At 42.9% G+C, this 21,611-nt stretch overlaps 1 protein-coding gene across 1 annotated transcript in view; it reads left to right on the plus strand.

Moving 5' to 3' along the window:
• The window catches only part of thrab (thyroid hormone receptor alpha b), a 210,124-nt gene extending 194,261 nt beyond the window's left edge, over window positions 1-15,863 (plus strand). The window contains exon 11 of the mRNA XM_074662891.1: window positions 1,147-15,863. Coding sequence (XP_074518992.1) covers window positions 1,147-1,397 — 251 coding nt within the window. The 3' untranslated portion in view covers window positions 1,398-15,863. The remainder of the gene's footprint in view (window positions 1-1,146) is intronic.
• The last annotated feature ends 5,748 nt before the right edge of the window (window positions 15,864-21,611 follow it).

Here is a 21,611-nt window from a genome sequence, read left to right on the forward strand (position 1 = left end):
GCTATACAGAATATGTATGTAGTCTATTGTGAATCCAAATTACATCATGATCTGGCGAAAAAATCCAATTACTTAGTGAGTGCTGAAAGGAGGAAATGTAAAACTCATCCCAAATGTGATTAAAAAGCATTAACACTCCAACAGTCTATGGAGGAAGTCACACGGAGGTGTGGGACACATGTCCTGTTCTACGCTCTGAGTTAGAAATGAAAGATAGCCTGCAGATAAAAAAGGAGGTGAGGAGATTTTTCCTCCCATGCTAAGAAAGAAAAAGATCATTCTGAACTTTTCAGACTGTTGAACAATTAAAACAAAATTGTGCATAAAAGTTTGAATAAGTTTCATTTACATTCAAAGAATTGAAGATGAGACACAAGTGTGTTTTTTAAGGAGTTTTTTAGTCGTTTAGTCGTTTTTGCTTCTAATCTTTTGGCCGGGTAACAATCTTAAAAAGGAGTCCAGAGCTCTCTCTTCACACCGCAAAAAACTGAAATCTTATCAAGTGTTTTTGTCTTAATTTTAGTAAAAAATGTCTTTTCAGACTAAGTATGAGCCACATTTACCAGACAAGTCCAGAAAAATGACTTCTTTTAAGTTATTTAGAGACAAAAATGAGGTCTGAATTGCTTGTAAGAAGTAAAACAAGTAAAATCTGCCAGTAGAACAAGAGAAAAATTACATGTACTAAGACATAATTCTAGTTTCAAGCAAATTTTTGAGCAATTTTTGCTTGTTACAAGCAATTCAGTCATCATTTTTGTCTTTAAATAACTTAAAACAAGATTTTTCTGGTCTGATCTGTTAAAAGTGGCTAATATCAAGTATAATTAGACCATTTTTACTTAGCATAAGACAAAAACACTTGATAATATTTCATTTTTTTGCAATGCAGAATATGAATGAATGAATAAATGACTTTATTTGGTTCATGTAGACGGCAAGTTAAATGGTGAGTAAATATAATAGAGCTTGTCTTTGGAGTACACAGAGTATTTTCTAATGGAAGATTTGTTTTCAAAGGTGTTTGTTGAACTGAAATACTCACATTTTGTAAAAGTACCTGAAGCTTGATTTTAACTACTTCTCTTTCTCCTTCCCTTCAACTCCCCCTCCACCTTTCCTCCGTCTCTGTCTCTCCGTCTCCAGACCGCTCGGGCCTGACCTGCATGGATAAGATCGAGAAATGCCAGGAGACCTACCTGCTGGCGCTTGAGCACTACATCAACTACCGTAAGCACAACATTCCCCACTTCTGGCCCAAGCTCCTGATGAAGGTGACCGACCTGCGGATGATCGGGGCGTGCCACGCCAGCCGCTTCCTTCACATGAAAGTGGAGTGTCCCAACGAACTCTTCCCGCCGCTCTTCCTGGAGGTCTTCGAGGACCAGGAGGTGTGAAACTCGGTTGCCACCACTCAAAGGGAAGAGGAAGTTGGGGCAAACTGGGAGATGGGAAGGGCCATCATTTGTGTAGGGGAAGGATGGAGGGAGAATCCTCATGGCAGGAATCTGCATTTCTCCAACATCGCAACTTACAGTTTATAGTTTTACAAACTGGAACCAACAATAACAGAAACAACACACCAGCAACAGGAGAGTCAAGCTAACAGAGGATTTTTTGAACACCCTGTCCTCCACTTCTTTCTCCTTCTTTTTCTTACCCCTGTTTTAAAATCCGATTGGGGGCCCTTCTGTCTGAGCATGATGTCTTATATAGTCAAAGTTGTAGCCATTTGCCAAGACACCTACACCGAGAAACACATGAACACACACACACGCACACACACACAAAACCACAGCCAGTTCCACCTCAGTTCCTCAGAGCAGCGCTCTTCGTAGGGGTTCGTTCCCCTTCTCTGGTTCTCTTCAGCGGTCACAGATTTACACAGTTTGAAGCCCGACTTGCAGCCTTCATGCTGGCCCGCACCTCTCAGTATTATTTCTGAATAAGTGTAAGGCAGTGATCAGAACACACGGACATTTAATGCTCACAGTTATGCAGGCACACACAATCAGCAAACACTGCACATGGAGTTTTCAGCAGATGCTTTTAGGCGTTACTCTGGTGTACAAAAGCTTTAGTAAAGCAGAGCCACCAGACCATGTGGTGATCTCTATTCCTCTTCTCAATCTGAGCCGTTACAGCTGTTTGTTGGAGCTTCTTCTACTTAGATTCCAGTGGAAACCGGTGCTATATTTATAAAAGGCTACTCCAGTTTTATGATAATGTGTTGTCTACCTTTGAAAAACCATGGCTCCATATCTACCTTCATTTGTGTCATTGGACCGGCTCCTGTGACATGCCGTGTGGACACACACACACATACACACATACACTACACACACATACGAGCAGACTTTGCCTTGTCATTGCCCCTGCTGCTTGTTCCAGCAGCGGACTGTCTTATGAATGACAATTAAGCCCTTCTCTCTGCAAAGAGGTACCGCATTGAAAAAAAAAAAAAACAGTGAAAAGGAGACGAGAGAAGAGAAAGGAGGGAGGAGGGAGGAGAGGAAATAAGATTTAATATGCGGATTGTAGATTCAGAGCCAGGGGTCACGAGTAAATCTCCCACACCCAGCCTCAGAGGAGGTTTAGAAAAGCAGGAACCACCAGCAAGACAGCAAAGCTCAACTTACACAAACACACACACACACAGATTTTCTATCCGTCTGTCTCTCTCTTTTTTATTCTCTCTGTCTCTGTCTCACACACACACACACACACGAAAACACACATCACCTCAGAGTAACGTGAATGCCTCATTTTACTGTATGCACTGCACGGCAGTGACAATATAGAGCCCTAACCTGCAGGGTTTGTACAGAGTCCACTCCTCACGGACTCCACTCAGTGTGGCCCCTTCAGGCTTCCATACACATTTGCCTTTTTTGACCATGGGCATCATTGAGAGCAGGCAAACGCCAAGAAGGCTACCATTTACCTCAAAATGGACACACCCCCAGGCTGGGGCAGCAATACTGCCCCTGTGGTGTCAGGCACTACCTCACCTCTGTGGACACAGGGCGGCTGCCCACAGCCTACACACAGACATACACCATTCAAGTTGGCGCATGTGTAGATTAACACACAGATGTGCATAATTTTTTTGCGTAGGTGCACACTTGTAGTCATGGAAAGACAGAAAACACTCATGGCATACACACACACACACCCTCAGTGCTATCACTTGGTTGAATTGAATTACCACTGAAGACAGGAGGGCCAGCCATCCTCCTGGATGGTTCTACCAGCTCCAGGAAATGGTACCCATCACATTCGGGTTATCTCTTTTTTGTTATACGGGACCAAGTGTCATCTTTTGAGATTTTTTGGATTTACCTGTTTCTGTGAAAACAGAAATCGACTTACAGAAGCGACAAAGGACAGTGGGGCAGCGCAGCCCAGCTGACGCCCGTCAAAGCAAGCAGCAAGAGGAGAGATAACATGGAGTAACTGAAAACCCGTGGTGGCCACGTCCATTGAATTAGCATGCACAGAACGGACAATCCCTTCTGCATCATGGCGATCTTCCACACTACACACATGATGACTGCCACCGGATCCTGATGAAACCCCTCGCAGAAATAAGCTCGGACAGTGCATCAGACGCAAAGAAGTGGAATGTTCTCAACTGAAACGGAGGCAACTCGGAAAGCTCTTATGGTCTCATGCACTTTAACAAAGCTCACCACTATCACAGTAACCGCTCACTGCAAACACCCGTGGCAGATATCATAGTGTGCTAGCCAAACGACCAGTGAAGAATGTTGATTTGATTAGAAACGCCCACTCTGTTCATTCCAATTCTGGGGCCAAGCCAAATCTAACTGGGTTTACCACTCCTACAAGAAGAGAAGAGAGACTAAAGAGAATCTATTTTATACTCAGTGCCAAGCAGTACTTCATACTGGGCACTTGTACAGGACGGGGGATCCGAACCCCTCAGAGGAACCCAAGCAGAGGAACACGTGGCAGGATCACAGGTGATCGTCACAGATGGCCAAGCCTCACTGAAGCAGTTCTGTGGTGGAGAGAGGAACTAAGACGCCGTCTCTGGGCACAACGAGAGTCCAGAGTGTGACTCCACGAGCATCATCGACCCTTCCAGAGATCCCATCCTGACTGAACAGCCCCGCCCTAATCTAGACCCAGAAACCCCCCCCTGCTGGAGCCTAGCTCCGACTGAATTGCACCCAGATCCCATTTGAACAGCTTCCAGCGAGGCTGGAGGAGCTTTTGCACTACTGCAACTTTAACCCCTTTACTAATCAGAGTTAACCAACACCGTCTGTTGGATTTTGCAATTATCCCCCCTTCTATTCTGTGTAAAACAAATCAGATTTGGAGTTTTGACTGCTCTGTGTAACAGAGGTCAGCAGTCGCAGTGGGCTCAGTCCCCAACCTGTCCTAAATTGTCAGTATTAGATCAACAGCCCCTAACCTAAAGGGGCACGTAAAGATCCCTGCGCCAGAAAGACCAGGGTCTGTATAGCACTTATTAAAACTCTCTGTAGTACTCATTTTCCCATCATCCTTCCTATAGCAGTGACATTTCAAATCAAAGCCCTCCCCTAAACATCATCATCCCCTCTCCCCCTCTCCTCTTCCCTGAGCAGCGTAGCTATCATACCCACTTATCGCTGAGTGGGCTGCCCCCAGTTTGGCCCCGAATCACTGACATCAAACGGGATCCAGGCCTCTCCCTTGTGAGACAAGGCTGGCCATATTTGCCCTTTAGAGTGGCGCCACCAGATGAATGTGAACAGCAAAGCAGCAGCATCGATGGGAACGAAAGATTTGAGCGCGAGAATGTGAGGATGCGAGACACGAAGAAAGCATGGGACAAGAAACACAAAACGCCGAGGGCCTCGCTCCTCACGGCCGCCACCGCGCGGCTGAGCGAGGGTCACGTTGTGGAGACAATGCTAACAAACACTTGGACGAAGGGGAAGATGTGAGAGTGTGTACATTCTCCCCCTGTTGAGCCCTCACTCCCATGCCAGCTGACAACCCCCAAATGTCCCCCTCAGCTCCCCCTCAAAAAGGATAACCTCCACCTCTCACACGGTGCGGATCAGAACCAGATCCCACATTCCAGAGATGCAGGTTTGGAATTCCAACACATCTTTGTAAAAGAACTGAAAAAGAGAAAAAACCTATCGATGTCCTTGTTCTCGTGAGCTGACTGGGTATGTGTGTGTGACAGAAGGGGTTATAATGCTGCTTTACCTTCTGAGTCTGATTTAGATTAAGAAAAAAGATATATGAAATGATTATAAATCCATAAAACAAAATGAAAAGAGATGACTTTAAAAAAGACTCCTGAACAAAATTATTGGAGATTTTTTTTTTCATTTTATCATTGTTTTCTTATTTTTCTGTTTGTTTTTTGATGCTTAAACTGCTCTGTGTAAAAAAAGGAAAAAAAAAAACAGCTGTAGTCACTTTTTGACCATGCGTGCAGTGTAACATAGAAAATATTTCACTTCTTTTTCACACCTATAGTTTGTGTTGATAAGCCAACTGATCTGTTTGTCTGTGTGTCTGTTCAGCTGTCCGTCCCCTTTTATCAGGAGGAATTTACAAACCAACAAAACAGGAATTTCTTTTTTATATTTTGTTTTCTTTTTTATGAAATACAACTTTGGAGAAAAAAAAAACCTAAACAGGAAAAATAATGCAACAGAAACTGAAAATACAAAAAAAAGAAAAAAAGAAAAAAAAAAAGAAACTATCTCGTCATACCTCACACAACACAAAACTCAAAGGAACTTGGGAGGAGTCATTCTGCAGGCACATTTGAAAGTTCAGAGATGCATATATAGATTTAAAAAATGTATATGTTAAGATAATATGTGCTTGTGTGTACGCATCAGTAGAAGTTACAAAAGGAGTTTTCCCTCAAGCTTTTGTGCTCTCTATCTTATTGATCTGGTTCTGGGATAACGGGAGAAGCAACCTCTAACATTGGATCATCCGCTAACGTTAGCTCTTCTCCACCTTAAAGGCTCAGTTTAGAGACAGTTAACTCAAAATGTGAAAAGCCCAGAGACTGAGGGATTAAGACTTTTGTACTGGCTGAGTGTTTTATGGTATTGAATGTAGCTGACAGGAGGGGGCTGGACCTGAGCCCGGCACCCACAACCTAACTTCCACACACCAGCAGAAAAAAAGGATAGTGGTGTCACATAGACGTTACAAACAACCAACAAAACTGAGAATATTTATTGCCCGTCTGCAAGGTGCAATACTATGTTATGTATTTTTGTATGTTTTCTGTTTTGGTTTTATTTTTGTTTCTTTTCAATTTTCTTTTGGCCATAACCAAGGATGTAAATACAAAAAACATACAACACTCAAGATTTATTGCAACACAGTAAATTTAACCGCTCCATCCCGCTGTGGTGTAAGAGGAAAAAAAGCTACGTATTGTGTAATGTTTCCAACATCTGTATGTATGCACTCTCTCACATGTGCATGCTGTTCCATACTCAGAAGTGCCCCGTGACATTAATCATAAACCCTGTGCCTCTTCTTGTTTGCAAAGAGAAAGATTCGTACCCCTCATATTCTCACAACGACAAGACACGCTACACATGAGTACCTATAGTTTGTGTGTTTTCATCTGTGGAATAGTTCTGCCAAACTCCCCGATGTGACGCCGCTAGCAGCCACAGCGCCTTAACGTTAGACGCTGCTGGGTGGTCTTACTTCGAGTTAAGCGGGAGGTATGATTAAACAATAACACGCTTTGAATGTTGGCTAAAGTGGCTGCTACACGCTCACACATCGTAGTTTGGGAAACTCAGTAAGAAACTCCCCCATTTGTGCGCTTCCCCCATCGGCCTCAAGAAGCCAGCCTGAACAGCCTGAAAGCTAAACTTTCAATATGTAAAGAAGTCTTAAAAAGAGCTTTGCCCAACAGGAGACGCCATTTACACCAAACATTTCACGTCTTGTGAGCTACATGCTAATCATGTTAGCAAATAGAATAATGGAATAGAATAGAAAATACTTCCCTGAGGGGAAATTCAGAAGCTACAGCAGCAATCAAGAAAATAAAAGTAAGAAAGTGTATAGGATGGAAGGACAGGTCGATGTCATTGCATCTTAGCTCACACCTCAGAACCATCTCTTGTGGGGAAACATCGGGCCTTGCACCAGTTAGCATGCTACGTACTGCTAACTGCTTATTTCACATGTAAACAATGCAGCCATGGTTACATGTAGGATATCTGGATAAACAAAAGAGCAAAAATAGTAGTATTGAAGACAAAACCAGTTTGGTGTGACCAAAAAAATGAACCATACAAAGTAATGACCCACTCCAAAAGCAAAAATGATGAAAAAGAGATGGCAAAATTGGCGGTGCCCAGCAACAGAAAGGTGTAAAACGAGTAAAACGTGCTCACAGTAAAGTTATAAAAAAAAAACTATGTTAGCAATAGCAAACAGCTAGCTGGCAACTATCTAAGCTTTCAAATTGGACAACTGCAAGTTTAAGTCTTCTTTCATGGATCCAAACTAATGCTATGAAGCGCTTTACAAAGCAAAAACCAGCCATAGTCAAACAAATAAAACCAGGAGCTGTTCTGATTGGCTGTTTCAGGATTAAAGTTCCCATCAGCAGCTTCTTCTTTCAAAACAGAAGACGTGAAGTGTAAATGGAGTCTGGGATAATGATGGCAGAAGTTGGTACCACACTCAGTTTAATAAAAGTCAAAGCTGAACTCCTTCGATGACCCTGAGTGGGCGTTTTCCAGGCTGGCTTTGCAGGGCTCCCCATCCCTCCATAGATGTTATGCTCCTGACTTATTCTCACATGTTGACACATTGGACAAGGGTGGATATTGTCTGTGATGTTTTTGGTTTAATGGTTGTGTTTGGTCCCCCCCTCCCCCTCCCCCTCCTCCTCCTCCTCCCCCATGCCAAATGTAGAGTTTGTGAAGACATGCAAGTAGCAAGATGTCTATGCAATTTTCCCTCCAGCTCCTTTCAGAGACGCTCACTGTAACAGCTACGAGCAAGTCTGACTTCTGAAATCAAATTCGGCCTGGCTTGGATTCCAGATGTTCTCGCTGGGACCTTAGGGCCCTCGCTACCTTGTGTGGGCTGGGGTCACAACTTGGTCTCGGAGAACAAGTAGGAGGGGTACTCGGGATGTTGTGGAGAATAAGGATTCTACGAAATGTTGTGTTTTTTGTAAACTGCTCAGAAAGTGGTGTGTGTGTACGTGTACATGGCGTGTCGTTTGGTAGCTGCGGCGTCCGCTCGATGCAGTTCTCATTGTTTGGTGGGTTGATTGTTAAAGCCCAGATTTCGCCCCTTAAAATTCATCCCCTCTGCAATATGTGTGAAAAGCTTTAATTTTTTAACCTGCGACCAAGTAAATGTAAAGTCCAAAAGGATCCTGGTTGGCTGATATTGATCAGCAGGATGTTTGTAGCATTAGCAAGTTGAAACCCCCCTGATCTCTGCTATCGACACAAGCTCCCACTGATAAAAACATCCACAACCTGCTGACTATCATCGTACTCGAGCACTTATCTAAAAGAAGCACTTTGTCTGACCCAAACAAGCCCACGCGTAGTGGAAAATCTTTGGCAGTAATAATTGTGAATTTAAAAAAAAAATGAAATAAAAAATGCACCGTAGCCCGCTGCCTTTGCCACTTTAATGTTTCCAGAATTAGTCCAACCAGAAAATAAACGGAGCTGCAGCCTTTAGGCCGAGCCGCTTAATGACTAATTATAAAGTTTACAATTATTTTCTAATGAAGTGCAATAAGAGAGCGAATGAACCCTTTTGGCGAATCTCTCGTCTCATCAGATTTTATTTATACATTTGTGGGGAAATGACGACCTCATGAATGTTTATCAAAAGGCACCCACCCGTGAGAGCATCAGCAAGCCCGGCTCCAAACACACGTGTACACACACACAAACACACACCACTTTTTGTGACTGGGTAAAGGAAGCTATTGAAGGATTCTCTCAGGTAAAAGAACATTTTCTAATAAATGATGATGAACCTTAGATGAAAACACATTGTTAGCTCATCTTTTTTTTGTCTCCTCAATTTATAATCCACAGTTTTTTCCTTTGTTTCTGGTTTGTGTCTGTCAGACTGAAGGTTGTAGACACCCAGGACTCACAGATTTGGATCCTGAGTTCACTTCATCCTCAAAGAATCATGCACACATTGCAGTGATAACAGGAGAAAATGTATTTCTGCATGTGTGGAGGTGGGAGAGAGATGTTGACAGTCTGATCTGGTCAGTTTGGACGCTCTGTGAGTTGTTGGTTTGGGATTGGTGCTGCACTGTATGGAAGCCCGTTACTGCCAGGAAAGGAAGTTTTATTTTAACGGCGTGACGACAAAAACACAAATTTTCTTCCCCTAAAGACCTTTGATTTGCAAAGTTTATTCGTAGTAAGCAAAATAAAACAACTACATGCAAGTTTAGAAGAAGAAACAGGTTCAGATTTGAGTTTTAGAAGTCAACACACATGCGTCCAACCAAAGACGCTAAATTTATTCGTTTTATCTCAAGTTTAAAGTTTAAACCTGGAAAGAAGACTCTACCTTGTTGAATTTCTTGATTAAAGTGGCTACTAAGTTGCAAAAATCTATAAATTTTGTCAATTCTATTAGTAAAAGCCACAAGTAAAGGAAATAAATTTGATTTGAAGATATTTCAGGCTAACAAAACAAAGCAGGAGCTTTGCTAGTGCTACACTGCCAGGTATTTTATAATTAATCAAGTCTTTCGAGATACTTAGAAATAAGTGTAATGACATTTTTTGATTAAATTTACTGAATTTTAAACAAAGTTAAGGTCAAATCTTCATCAACCTCTTCGTCATATATCCTTAGCCTGGATTATCAAACTCTGCTAAAGCTTCAGGTTCAAGCATCCTCGGATTAGCCTTACTTTAGACTGTAAACAAAGGCTAATGATGCTAATCTAGCCATGGGGCTAACAGGGGACCCTATTAATAGCAGAGCAAGGCTGGAAAGGGTTAAAAATGTGCTCTCAATGAGGAGGTTTATGTCACACAAAAAGATTCCCACGGCATGAAGAGGGGGATAATGGCTACGCTCGCACTGACTCTGACTGAAAAACTCTTGAAGCGACGTGTTCTGCAAAGAGAGGAAAGGTTGCACACGGAGGCTACTCTGTAAATACAGAAAACAGAATCACCTTGTCTCAGCAATAACAAATAACAAAATCTAAAAAATCTTAAGAAATTTGAGTCAAATCAAAGTTTAAACTTTCTCCCTGAAGTTTTGTGTCTTTCCTGGTGGAAATGGGCTTCCCTAGCACAGTGGGAAATTCTTTTAAAAAAAGTATATTGATCTGACATTTCTGATTTGGTCCAGCATTTTTATCTGTTTTAAAAATCCGCTTTGATCCAAAAAGAATCACACTTTGACTTTGAAAGATGTGCCAAAGTGTGCAAACGCAAATTCAGCCCTTTCTCTAGGAAAAAGTCTCGTCTTTGCACTTTCTCCCTTTACGGTCAGAGTGCCAGCAGCAATACCCAGCTCTCCCTCTCCCAGTCAGCTAATGGTGTGCATATATACAGCAGCAGTACATGGCTCACATCCAAGCCAGGCTCCATCCACCCTGTGGGGAGGAGGGGGCAGAGAAACTGGCTTTGTTCCTCCGTCCGCAGGCCTGTTCTATTCCAGTGCGCTTCATGTGTAACTCTGTGATGTACTGAAAGGCTGGCATGGCTAAAAACCACGGCTGTGCATGTATATAGAGGCGTGCATGTGAATGTCAGCGTCCATGTCCATGTGAGAGAACTGTGGTGTAAATATGTGAGCCCTTTGAACCCTGTGAACGTCTGTCTGTGGTTCTGATCCCCGACCAACCTGCTCTGCTCTCCCTTCTCCTGAAAAAGCACCTTTTTAGGCCGAGGTATGTGACAGGAGTCTGAGATCCAGAGTCCTGTCACAGACGTTTTCCCTTTGAAGAATGTAACTAATATTGTGTTCAGCGGGCTAAGGTGTGAGGTTGTAAGAGACGAAATTGCAGTAGTGGGTAATATTTCAAAAAAGCGAGGCTGAAAGGATTCCCACAAACAAAAGCCAGACTGTTGCTCGCTGATTACTGCCGCGGCTGCAGTTCGAGGCTGTGCAATTGTGTTTCTCTTTCCAAATGATGGCCTTATTGATTGCTTTTGTATCCCTGCTCCTCTGTGGTATTGTTCCACAGCGTGTTTCATAGGCCACTGGAGGATTTATTATGAGCTTTGCACTCAGAGAATGCATGCTGTTGAGTTGAATCCCTGGTAGGGCGTGAATAGGTGTGCGGAGTGATGGAAGTTTAGGGCTCTCGAGGGTGATTTTTAGATTGTCCCAATGCACAACATTAAATAAGAAAACTCTAAACCAAACACTCTTTTATAGCCACATTACCACGAGATGAATCAGCTGACGTTAACGAGAGAAATAAAGTGCCAAATCTGCCTTTGGGGCACATCATCAGCCTGGAGGGCGAAGATGCAGACTGATGTTTAAATTATGACTGTTACTATTCTGTTTGGCTGGCGTTGTGTAAGTAGACATATTGATCATTCCCCCGTCCTTGATGTGATGGCACATAGATGTCCATTCACTGCCCTGTGTGACCAACTCGCCACCGGATCTTATGGAGAGCTTTGAGTGGAATCTGTCTGTTGTGAGTCCATTGCCTAGTACACCAAATCCCAAGACAAAACAAAGAGCACTTAGAGAAGGTTTCTACAGCGTGAACTTGTGCGGTGCTGTGCTGCTCGGACTATCTGCAAGGAGATTATAGTCATGGGGATATTTTTGTAATCGGGTGGGAAATCACATGCCAAGACAGCTAAGAATGTACACAAATGAGTTCATCTATGAAAAGTCTATCAATCAGATTATACATCAGAGATTACGTAAATTATGTGACTTGTATTGCAGTCGGAGGAGAAAGGGTGCGTTGGAGAAATATATGCAATGTTTGTCAGGTTGAAAATAAGGTTTTGAATTGGGTTCAGAACTGCTCAGGTTTGATAAATAAATACAAAAAAAAAAAAAGCAAACGGCCTCAAAGGGTGCTTTCCTCACGTCCTCACTCGTCTCCTGTTCTCCCTTGTCCTCTGTTCTGTCACACACCTTCATAGAACATACACACTCAGCGCTATCGGCACATACGCAACACAAGCCCGCTGTTGTATGCAAAACCAGAGGAAATGCTCCCTTCTCAGCTAAACCTTAAAGAGAGGGATCAGTTTATTCCACTCTGTAGCAGGTCCAAGACTCTTTATAACACCAGCAAATCACCAACAACCACCTCTTTAAGGCTACATGTCCACTGGGAACATCTTCTTTACTGTACCACCTTTTTTCTACACAACGGAAAAGTGTCGCATGTACAGAAAAGCTTAGCATGCTTATAGGATGTTTTTTAAAAAATGTTAGCAGAAACACTCTCTACGCTTCAAAGTGGTATCTTTAACAGCAGGATCAATGTTACGCTAAAAAATTAGATACCTGGTGGACGCAACAAGTTCTTCAGTACGTAGTCTTGTACGCAGCAGTTGGTGGTGGTTGATGTTTTCATGTAAGACTTTCTTTCAAAATGAGGTTTTGTTGTACAAATGTCTATGAACTGTCTGTGTGTCTGTGCTCACTATTATACAACCCACTGTCCTGTGAGAGAAAGGTTAAAAGTGAAAAACGGCGCCTGTTCGGAGAAAACAGGTGCATCATGGCAAATCAAGAAAAGTAAACCGAATGTCGAGAATCGTTCCATCGTTCTGAATGAATGGACCTGAGCATTAACAGCGTGCAGGAGTTTACTTTCTCTTGATTTCACTCAAAGATGCCGGTTTCCTATCCGGGCGGTGCATTCAAACACAACACCTTTCTCTGAACCGTATGTGTTTTTGATATTCCAGACGATTCTACCGATGCAGAGGTGGATTTCTCTCTATCTCTATCTCTTTTTGATTTCTTCTTTTCTTGGATTTCTCAAGGAACTGGTCTAGCCTGCTCAGTTAATGTGCAGCTCTGGAAACACTCTAAGTAACTCCATGACTCCGAACCAGCAGATGTTTTACAGAACAACAAAAATAAAGTTACCATGCAAATGAGCTATAAAAAAACCTTCCCTACAACAGCTACTACAGCTACTTTTCTTACTTTTGTATCACTCCTTACGAAGTTCCTTGCTTCACTGTGACTGCAGAGGCTGCTGGGAAACTTATGATGTGTTCTGCAGACACTCAGGGGTCACTACCTGTCCGGTCCGGATCAGGGTTTAGATGGAAGGTGCCAAAGACGGGATGTGAGGTGTTTTCTCAGTTATGTTGAAAGCGTGTCAGCCTGTTGTCACAGCTCTCCATGAAAACTATGATCCAAGTCTTATTACCACTGGAAACAGCAGGGAACCACACAGCGCAAGAGATTCGAGCAAGATTGTAACTCGTCCTGATCTAGGGCTTCATTGTATGTATCATCTCCTGAAACCTGAACGTTAAGCAACTCTGCGGCTTGGGTAAAAATGAAATGACCAAAAAAGTCTCTCAAAAGTCAGGATCTGCCATTAAACCTAGCAAAAAGTGTGTGCTTAGTGCTGCCGCCGGTGGCTGAGCACACACATAGCAGGCCACTGTTTCATCCACGAGAGATACTTTGATGATTCCTCTGGCTTTAAAACGACGTATATTGACCCTGGATGTATTTGGTGTGATGTGTCTGGTCCACATAGTCCCCCAAAGAGCCTTCATTGGACATTGTGGCTTTCTGAGCCAGAGATGACCATTTTGGGGTGAAATGTTGGGCCCAAATTGCTGTATCTCTGTACTAATTGAGAGGCCGCCATGGTCGGTGCTTGCCAATAGTAGGAAGCTATGGCTTTAAGCATTCCCAACAAATTGTTAACCTGTTAAAAAATGAGCAAATTATTTTTGTTTGATTGTATTTGGGGCGATCAGTGCTATCAGAAGCGTCGCCCTCTGCTGGCAGGCAGGAAAATACAGGTTATGTGCTCTTCCTAATTGGTGCCCCCTTTAAAAACAGGAGGCCACGCCCACTTTTGCGCAAACTTTAAGGAGCTGTTTACACGACAATGGTTTTAGAGTGAAACGCAAAAGTATTGTTGCGTTTTGGCCTCACCTTTACATGGAAATGGCATTTCAGCTGACCTAAAACGCAAAGTTTTAAAACAGTATTGTATCGTCACAGACTACCATGTTGAGTTTGTGCTGTCCAATCTGCTGAATTTGCTGTCTTTCAACAAAATGTGCATCTGTTGCTCTACTTTTGCACTTAGCATTCACCAATACACCAGATGATCGGCCCAACTCCACTCCAGTGGAGATCTACCAAAAGCCACTTCTAGACCTGACAGTTATAGCGCCAACTACAGGCCTGGCATGCTCATTACAGCGTACCTGTGTGATGCTAATTTTGTTCAATAAGTTTTAGCGCTTATGGATGAAATGAAGCCATGTAAACAGGGCCTAAGTCCAGCATCCACCCAGGGTTTGCAAACTTACCCTAGTGGTCATTCACAGTACTGCAATGCAAGTAATGAGATATTCTTTTTGTTAAACCTTCCAAATGTCAAATGAGTGCACCAAATTTGAGCCACACACCATCCACCAATCAGGTGCAAGCTATATCCCCTCACCTTGGGTCTTTGCGCGGTCCAACACTTCTTATCTACCCCCATATGAGCCCCGAGACGGCTGCTTTCAATCTACAGCATTTTGAACATTCTTCCCCCACTTTTACGAGCCGCAGAGTTCCAGGAATGTCCAGGTTTTTCATGTTTCATGGTCCTCGATCAGGACACGCATAAGGGAGATTTCTAGAAAGCGTAAGAACCCAAAGGGAAAGTGCAGTAAAACGAAGCAGTGTATAACAGTTTGCAGGTACCTCCTAAGGCCAGTCTACTGCCACAGTGAACAGAGGACGCAGTACGCAGGGAAACACATGGCCACTCACTGTACACAGTAGATCTCTTTCTCTCCTTCTGTCTTTCTCCAGATGTGCCACATATTCATATATTTTCAGGGTAGAACAAATACTAGTTTAAAGTATCAGAATATTTATTCACTCTACGTCTCACAGCGCAGAGAACACTATGTAACGCTACAAACCCCAGCCTCCTGGTATGTGGTGCAGGTTGAACCAGACGACAATAAGTATCTGGAAATACTATGATATTATTTTATTATATTATACTTATTATTATTATTTAACTCTCAGATGACTTTCACAGGTATACAAAGCAAAGGAACAATATTTAGGATTCATTTCCACGAAGCACAGGGGCAAACAAACATGCAAGGACACACAGTCGAGCTTTAGGCGACGCTCTGAGCTTCAGAAATAAACACACTCGGACTTGTCTTTCAATAAACACTTGCAGGAAACCTCCGAATATCTACTGTGATCTCCTCTCACACCACCCACACCTTCATCACACTGAGCCCCTCTCACCTGGACCTGTCCTCCCCTTTAACCTCACCACGTACGTCCCCTTTTCCCCTTAAAACCCCCTCTTCCTCCTCCTCTCCCTCCTCCTCCCAGCCAGAGTCCAGTGGGTGGTGTGATGTCAGGTTTTTGTGGTGGGCTGCTTATGACAGGTCCAGACAATCAGCGTGTTTGTAAATGTCAATGTGTGATTTTCAAATCTTTGTTTATGGTCAGGGTTTTAAAGGAAGATATTTTTATGGTAATTGTCGCTGGTCTATTTTACTATATATTTATGTAATAAATATGTGACTAAATTGACATCTCACTGGCTCTTTTTGGCTCTCAGTTGTCCGGCCAGCTCCGTCATGTGCTGGAGGGTTTTCATTAATGGACTAATAAATAAAACCCACAAAAAAACTGTTTCTTGTTTTCACCTCATTGTCTCCTTTATTTGAAGTTGTTGAACCAAAAAGTCTCACCAGTTGCATGAGAAGTGTGGAACCAGGATTACATCTGTTTGAAACGTGCACATTGGAAAACAAGAAGTGTTCAATTTTCTGGTATTTGTGTTTTTGAAGCTTGGTGAAAAATGTTTCTTGTTCATGGAATTCCAGTGTGCAAAAATCCCATACACCTGGACTTAGGCCTGAACCACACGTATATGGATATTTTTTTGATCGGAAATCTTTGTCCTCGTTTAAAAAAAAACTCCGTCAACACCACAGAAATATCTCTGTCCATACGAAGAGGCCAAACTGAAAACGATCGCCTCTGAAGCCTGTAATTCCACGCCTGGCCGATAAGTGGCAGGTTAGCAAAATGCGAAAACCATAGAAGAAGAACGTTATGAGCATGCACAGTCAAACACAGGATATTAATTGTTTCTACAGTGACTTGTTGCTAGGAGCTCGACGTAATCGCGTCAACACTAGCTCCGTCTAACACCGCTACAGAGATCCACTCAACTGGATATTTTTTTTATTTCTTCACTTTTTTATCCGTTTTTAAAAATCTCCATTTATGTGGGTGAAATCGCCGTGTTCGTGTGGTTAAGAGGCCCAATTGGACAGAAAAATGTGCATTTAGGAATATATCCATATACGTGTGGTCCAGGCGTGGAACATTTGTCCACTATCATAGCTGCTCAGATTAGCTTCTCCCACTCGCTAAACCAACCATTGATTGGCAGCCAATGAGAAGCCAGAGTCTGCACAGTTGAGGCTATGAGGGATTCGACGAAATGATATATTTTTTTTTCTTTCAAGAGTCCAAATTTTTTTTTGGCTGTCCCTCCCGACATATTTGAAAGTCCCCCAAGAAATACACAAGAATGTCAGCTGTTAATCATTGTCAAACGTGACATAAATCCTAATTTTTAACCTATTATAACTAATGAAAACAAAACTTTTCAGAAAAAAGAGGACCTGAACACAACACAGCCCAAATAATATCTTTAAATCACCACAACAATCAGATGTGAGAAACATTTCTACGCAATGTGCTAATTTTTATAAGTTTGACTACAGCCCATCTGGAATGACAGGGGAAAAGATTTTTTTGACCTATAATGCAGCCAGCCACCAGGGGGAGCAGTTTTTGTGGCGACCTCACTCCAAGCCAAGCAAAATGACATCCACTTTTTTTACACTCTATGATCTCAACATGCAAAGTCACTTGTGCACTGGGTGCTCTGTGATTGGCTGATGTAACCATGCCCACCTTCTGCCCAGAAACGTTCCAATGCAACCAAAACATTGACATCCAGGCTGAGGAGGGGGTTGAGGCGGACACAGACACTGACACACATGTATAGAGGCCCATTTAAGACGATTGAGCAGGATTATTCCTGTAAAAGTTTACACTATTTTTAAGGAAAATCCTGCAGACTCTACCTTTAATTCAATTTAATGGAAGTATTTAGAGTCCAGAGTGGTGGTCTGGTATTGCATGGTGTGACTGGCTATCGCTAGGAAAGCAACAGCTGCTGCTCAGTTCATGATGATTTTACAGCTTCATGTTTTGATATCTTAGGCCCTAAACTGAGCTGACTATTCTGAGAGGAGACTTAAAGTTATATCTTTATTATTCTTCACCCCACACACCTGTTTCATTATAGACACCCTTTATTAATTATCATACGGGGCTTTAATTTGATTACAGAGAATGCACCATCGACACTTGACTCATTCAGATGAGCTCTGTTGTCCTGGTGCTGGTTTCAGCGATGATAGATGGAAATGTAAATGTCCCTGTGTACCATAATCCAAGATGAGCACTTAATCCTACTTAGATTGAGGACAGCTATGTTTGCCAGCACCTCCCTTTGGCACAAAAATATTTGCATAATTGCAAAACAATGTTGCATGCAGCAGAAGGATGTAAACTCAGTGGGCTTGAAATAATGTCTAAATGAGGAGTAAACAAGGTTTGTCTGCTTAGATCTGTGTCTGGGGCGGGGAGACGGGCGCTGGCAGCACTGCTCAGTTCATCAGCACATGTGACAGCACATCCTGTCTGACTTATTGACAGATCAAATCAGATGTCTCTCAGAGTGCTGCGAGGTTTCCCAGCGAGAGACAGCTGGTCACAAGGCTATGACTGCTAATTCTTCTACCCGGAGTGATTCGGTGTCACAGATGGGAGGGCTGCTGGTTTGCATGCCTAATCCTAAAAAAAAAAAAAGAAATGCTTAATTCAGTGCATCGCTCTGCTCATGGTGTGTTAATGCCCCTCCATGAGCTCCAGTCTGCTCTGTTTCACCAAAAATGCAGGGAGGAGAAGAAGAAGATACACCTTCCTTGTAAATCCTCATGTCATGGGTTTATGATACATGCTTTGGCTGCAAGTTGGGGCAATTTGGATTAGGGGTTAGCAGCCCGGCAGCTCAGCAAAATGTGGAAAGCCTATCATCAGCTCTCTTTTGACACCTTAAACTCCGACAGCACAAATATGGAGTAATGTGTGATAATAAAAAAAAGAGGAGGCAAAGAAGCACCACATCGAATGGGATTCATGGGGCTGGATGTTTTTAGTTACTGGCTTCTTGCAGGAGTAAGGATCTGGGGTGGAGTCTGAGGTGTGATGGAGGGAAATAAACAGTATACGCTGATGTGGGGGAAAGGTCTCTGTGAAGAGCCAGGTTATGGGAGGTCACCTGAGGGTGACATGTCCAGTCTGACTGAGTATCACCATCTGGTGGTCAAAAGATAGAGCACATTGAAGGAATCATGGGAAAATCTTTGGTAGACTTAGGCAGACATAGATTGAAAAAAAGTAGAGATAAAAAATCACACATAGTATTCTAAGTTCTGTCAGACTATTCCAGTTAAACTTCACCTGTTAAACACCTGTTCTGCTATTTTCCATTTTTTCTTTGTTCCAGAGCTTGTTTCTCTGCTACACGTCCCACCCAGTCTTACTTTGTGTTTCTGCGGTTTGATTCAGAGGCTTGTTAGTGAATTTCTGCTTCCTGCTGCTTCAGGAAACGCAGTGATTAACGGCCTTGAGAGTAAACTCGGTTGGCAAAGACGCAGGCTGCTCAATGAGATCAATGAGCTAAAAAGCACTTCAGTGAGAATCGTCTGTGTGCGACTACAAGTGATTGGAGTCTTCTGAGTTGTTGTAAATGTGAAAAAATTGATTATTTCCCTCAATTTTCCCACAGGAAGTGACCCATTTCCGTGTCCTTCAAACAAAGCTCTGACTAACTGGCTCCGTCATGTACAGAAAACACTCAAAAAACTATCAAAGGTGAGGACAATTTGTTTTACTAATGAGCACCAACTCACATTGTTGTTCAAACAGCCCATATCCCCGCCGTCGCCACCACTTTTTCTTTTTTGTGTTGTTTTTTTCTTTCAAATTTTAGAGGCTGAAAACAACCTCTATTGCTTTTTCCTGTTTGTCCACCATGTTTGCTTGCACAAAAGTTACGTTTTACTACACAAGATTTGTTATGAAGAGAGCGCTCTCTAAATGTGTGAAAGTTTGAAGAATCCTGTAATGTGGTCCAGTGTTAAGCAGTGTGTTGCTAACTCTAGCAGAGCTAGCACCACCCTACAGATTAACGTCCTTGTGTTGGTTTAACTAGACTATAGAGTTCATCACCAGTTTGTAAAACCACGGAGAGAGTTTCAAGATGTTTGTGTTTAAAGGGGCTGTGAGGAGTTTGAAAGTGATCCTGAAAAAGTCTCCCTTCTAGAAATATGCCTGACCGTAATGCACACTCTAAAATGAGATTATCAGCGGCAATATTGCTGGTTACAGGTTCATTTAAATTGCTAATGCTATGACAACCCCACACTGTCTGACGAAGTTTAGTTGTGAGAAGCGATAAGTGTTTCTCTGTTGAAAACTTTTTCTGTGATTAATTTTGTAGTCGGACAGAAAAAGGACAGAAGAGCAGAAGAAAGATAAACAGGGGAGAGATAGAGCACGAGCTAAAGGCTAACACAGGAGCAAATTTGTTTGTGCTCATGTTCATTCCAACCCACAGTCAGCAGTTATTCTGCAGTGGTCTGTTCAAACTTGAGAGTCTATCGAAAAAATGAAGAGTGAGGTTACGTTAGCTCTGATTGGTCGATGACTGGCAGGACGTAGCTAACTAGGATTTACTAATGTTAGACATTACAGACATGTCTTAGAGCACCAGGCTGTCAGCTGTGCTAAATATAGACGGCTACTAAACTACATACAAACTGACAGTGTTTACTTGTTGTCACGTTAGCCTACAGATACATCAAAGCACCGCAACATACAGCCGGCTGCTACAATTTTAAAGCTGTAGAGCTACGTAACGGCACTGATAAATACCTTAGCTTGGCTCGTTGTATCCAGTAAAAAGTTGCCTTGATCAAAGAAAATTTGTTTCAATCCATTCAATACATCTCCATTTAATTCCAAAACTAACTCACACCTCGCTAAAAGTAATTTACAACAGTGTGCGGGACTCCAGGCCACAAGGTGGCGAAGGAGTGCAATTACAAAAGATCTAGTGTCTTTAATAAGTTTTGTTGACACATGTGTATTTACCAAGCGGCAACCTCCGGTCTGAGAATATGAGACAATGCGAAAGTGCTAGAATCTGCTGTTTCTGGAGTGTTCGCTCGAGGCTGGCTCCGGAAGTAGCGGAGGTCACATACACACCAAGCCAAAAAAAGCCGTTTTCAAAGCAGAAATTAACCTATTTACAGCCTGGTTCAAAACACGACTCCTGTCTGAGTCGCTAATTTTACAACTGGCACCCACTGTATGAATTTTTTTCTAATGCGGCCGTTCAGGGGATATTAAGATCAAGAGCTCCCCAATAAGAGGCACAGCTGAGGGTCACGTGACGGCCGGCGCCCTATGGCTGTAGGAGAAGCCCTTGCCACTACCAATATGGCCACTATAGCCAATGTGCTTCATGTTCCGTTTCAGAAACAGATGGGTGACGTCGGCGAGACTACGTCCATGCTTTATACAGTCTATGGTCTTTATAGAGTCATGTCATACTTTTTATATCCCAGAAAAGTCTGATTTAGAAGCCCGCTCAGTGAACATTTGTCAGGTCTCTGCATGCAGATCATGCACAAGACTTCATGGATGATGGTGTATTCATAGAAATGATGATTATTACAGACTGTTTCTGCAGTTTTGAAACAGGACTTTACTTTTTCCTGCACTCCTTCTTGGCCCTCTGTTTTTTCAAACCCTTTATTTTCCCAGAAAAGTCCATTTTGCAGCCGACCTGCAAATCAATGCTCTGGCTCATTAACTCTTTCACTTTTCAGGACGTGTATAAAAAGAAACCATGATTCATGCTCCACTCTAGTTCACAGCAGAACTTCCAGCGCGGTCCACTGTGACTCATCTTCACATGTGTCATCGAGCGTCCGGGTCCGCAGCAGGTGATGTGAATGACTTGAAGGTTGTACTTCCTGGGGGACGCGGGGTTCTTTTGATGAATTTGGCGTAGGAAGGGTGGATCTTTTCACATGAAGTCCTCCATGTGGGTGGAAGCTGTTGTGGGGGCTGTGATCTCACAAAGGCAGCTTTTCCGCCAACCAATCCCTGGCTCGCTGTTTGGACCATAGCCCAGCCCCCTCGGATCACCCTCCTCCTCTTCTCCGTCTCTCTCTCATGTGTGTGTCATGCACACACACCCTCCCTCA

Source organism: Halichoeres trimaculatus, unplaced genomic scaffold (assembly GCF_033239565.1).
Source record: "Halichoeres trimaculatus isolate MK-OKI-2021-1 unplaced genomic scaffold, fHalTri1.1 fHalTri1_scaffold_23, whole genome shotgun sequence".
Classification (NCBI taxonomy): domain Eukaryota; kingdom Metazoa; phylum Chordata; class Actinopteri; order Labriformes; family Labridae; genus Halichoeres; species Halichoeres trimaculatus.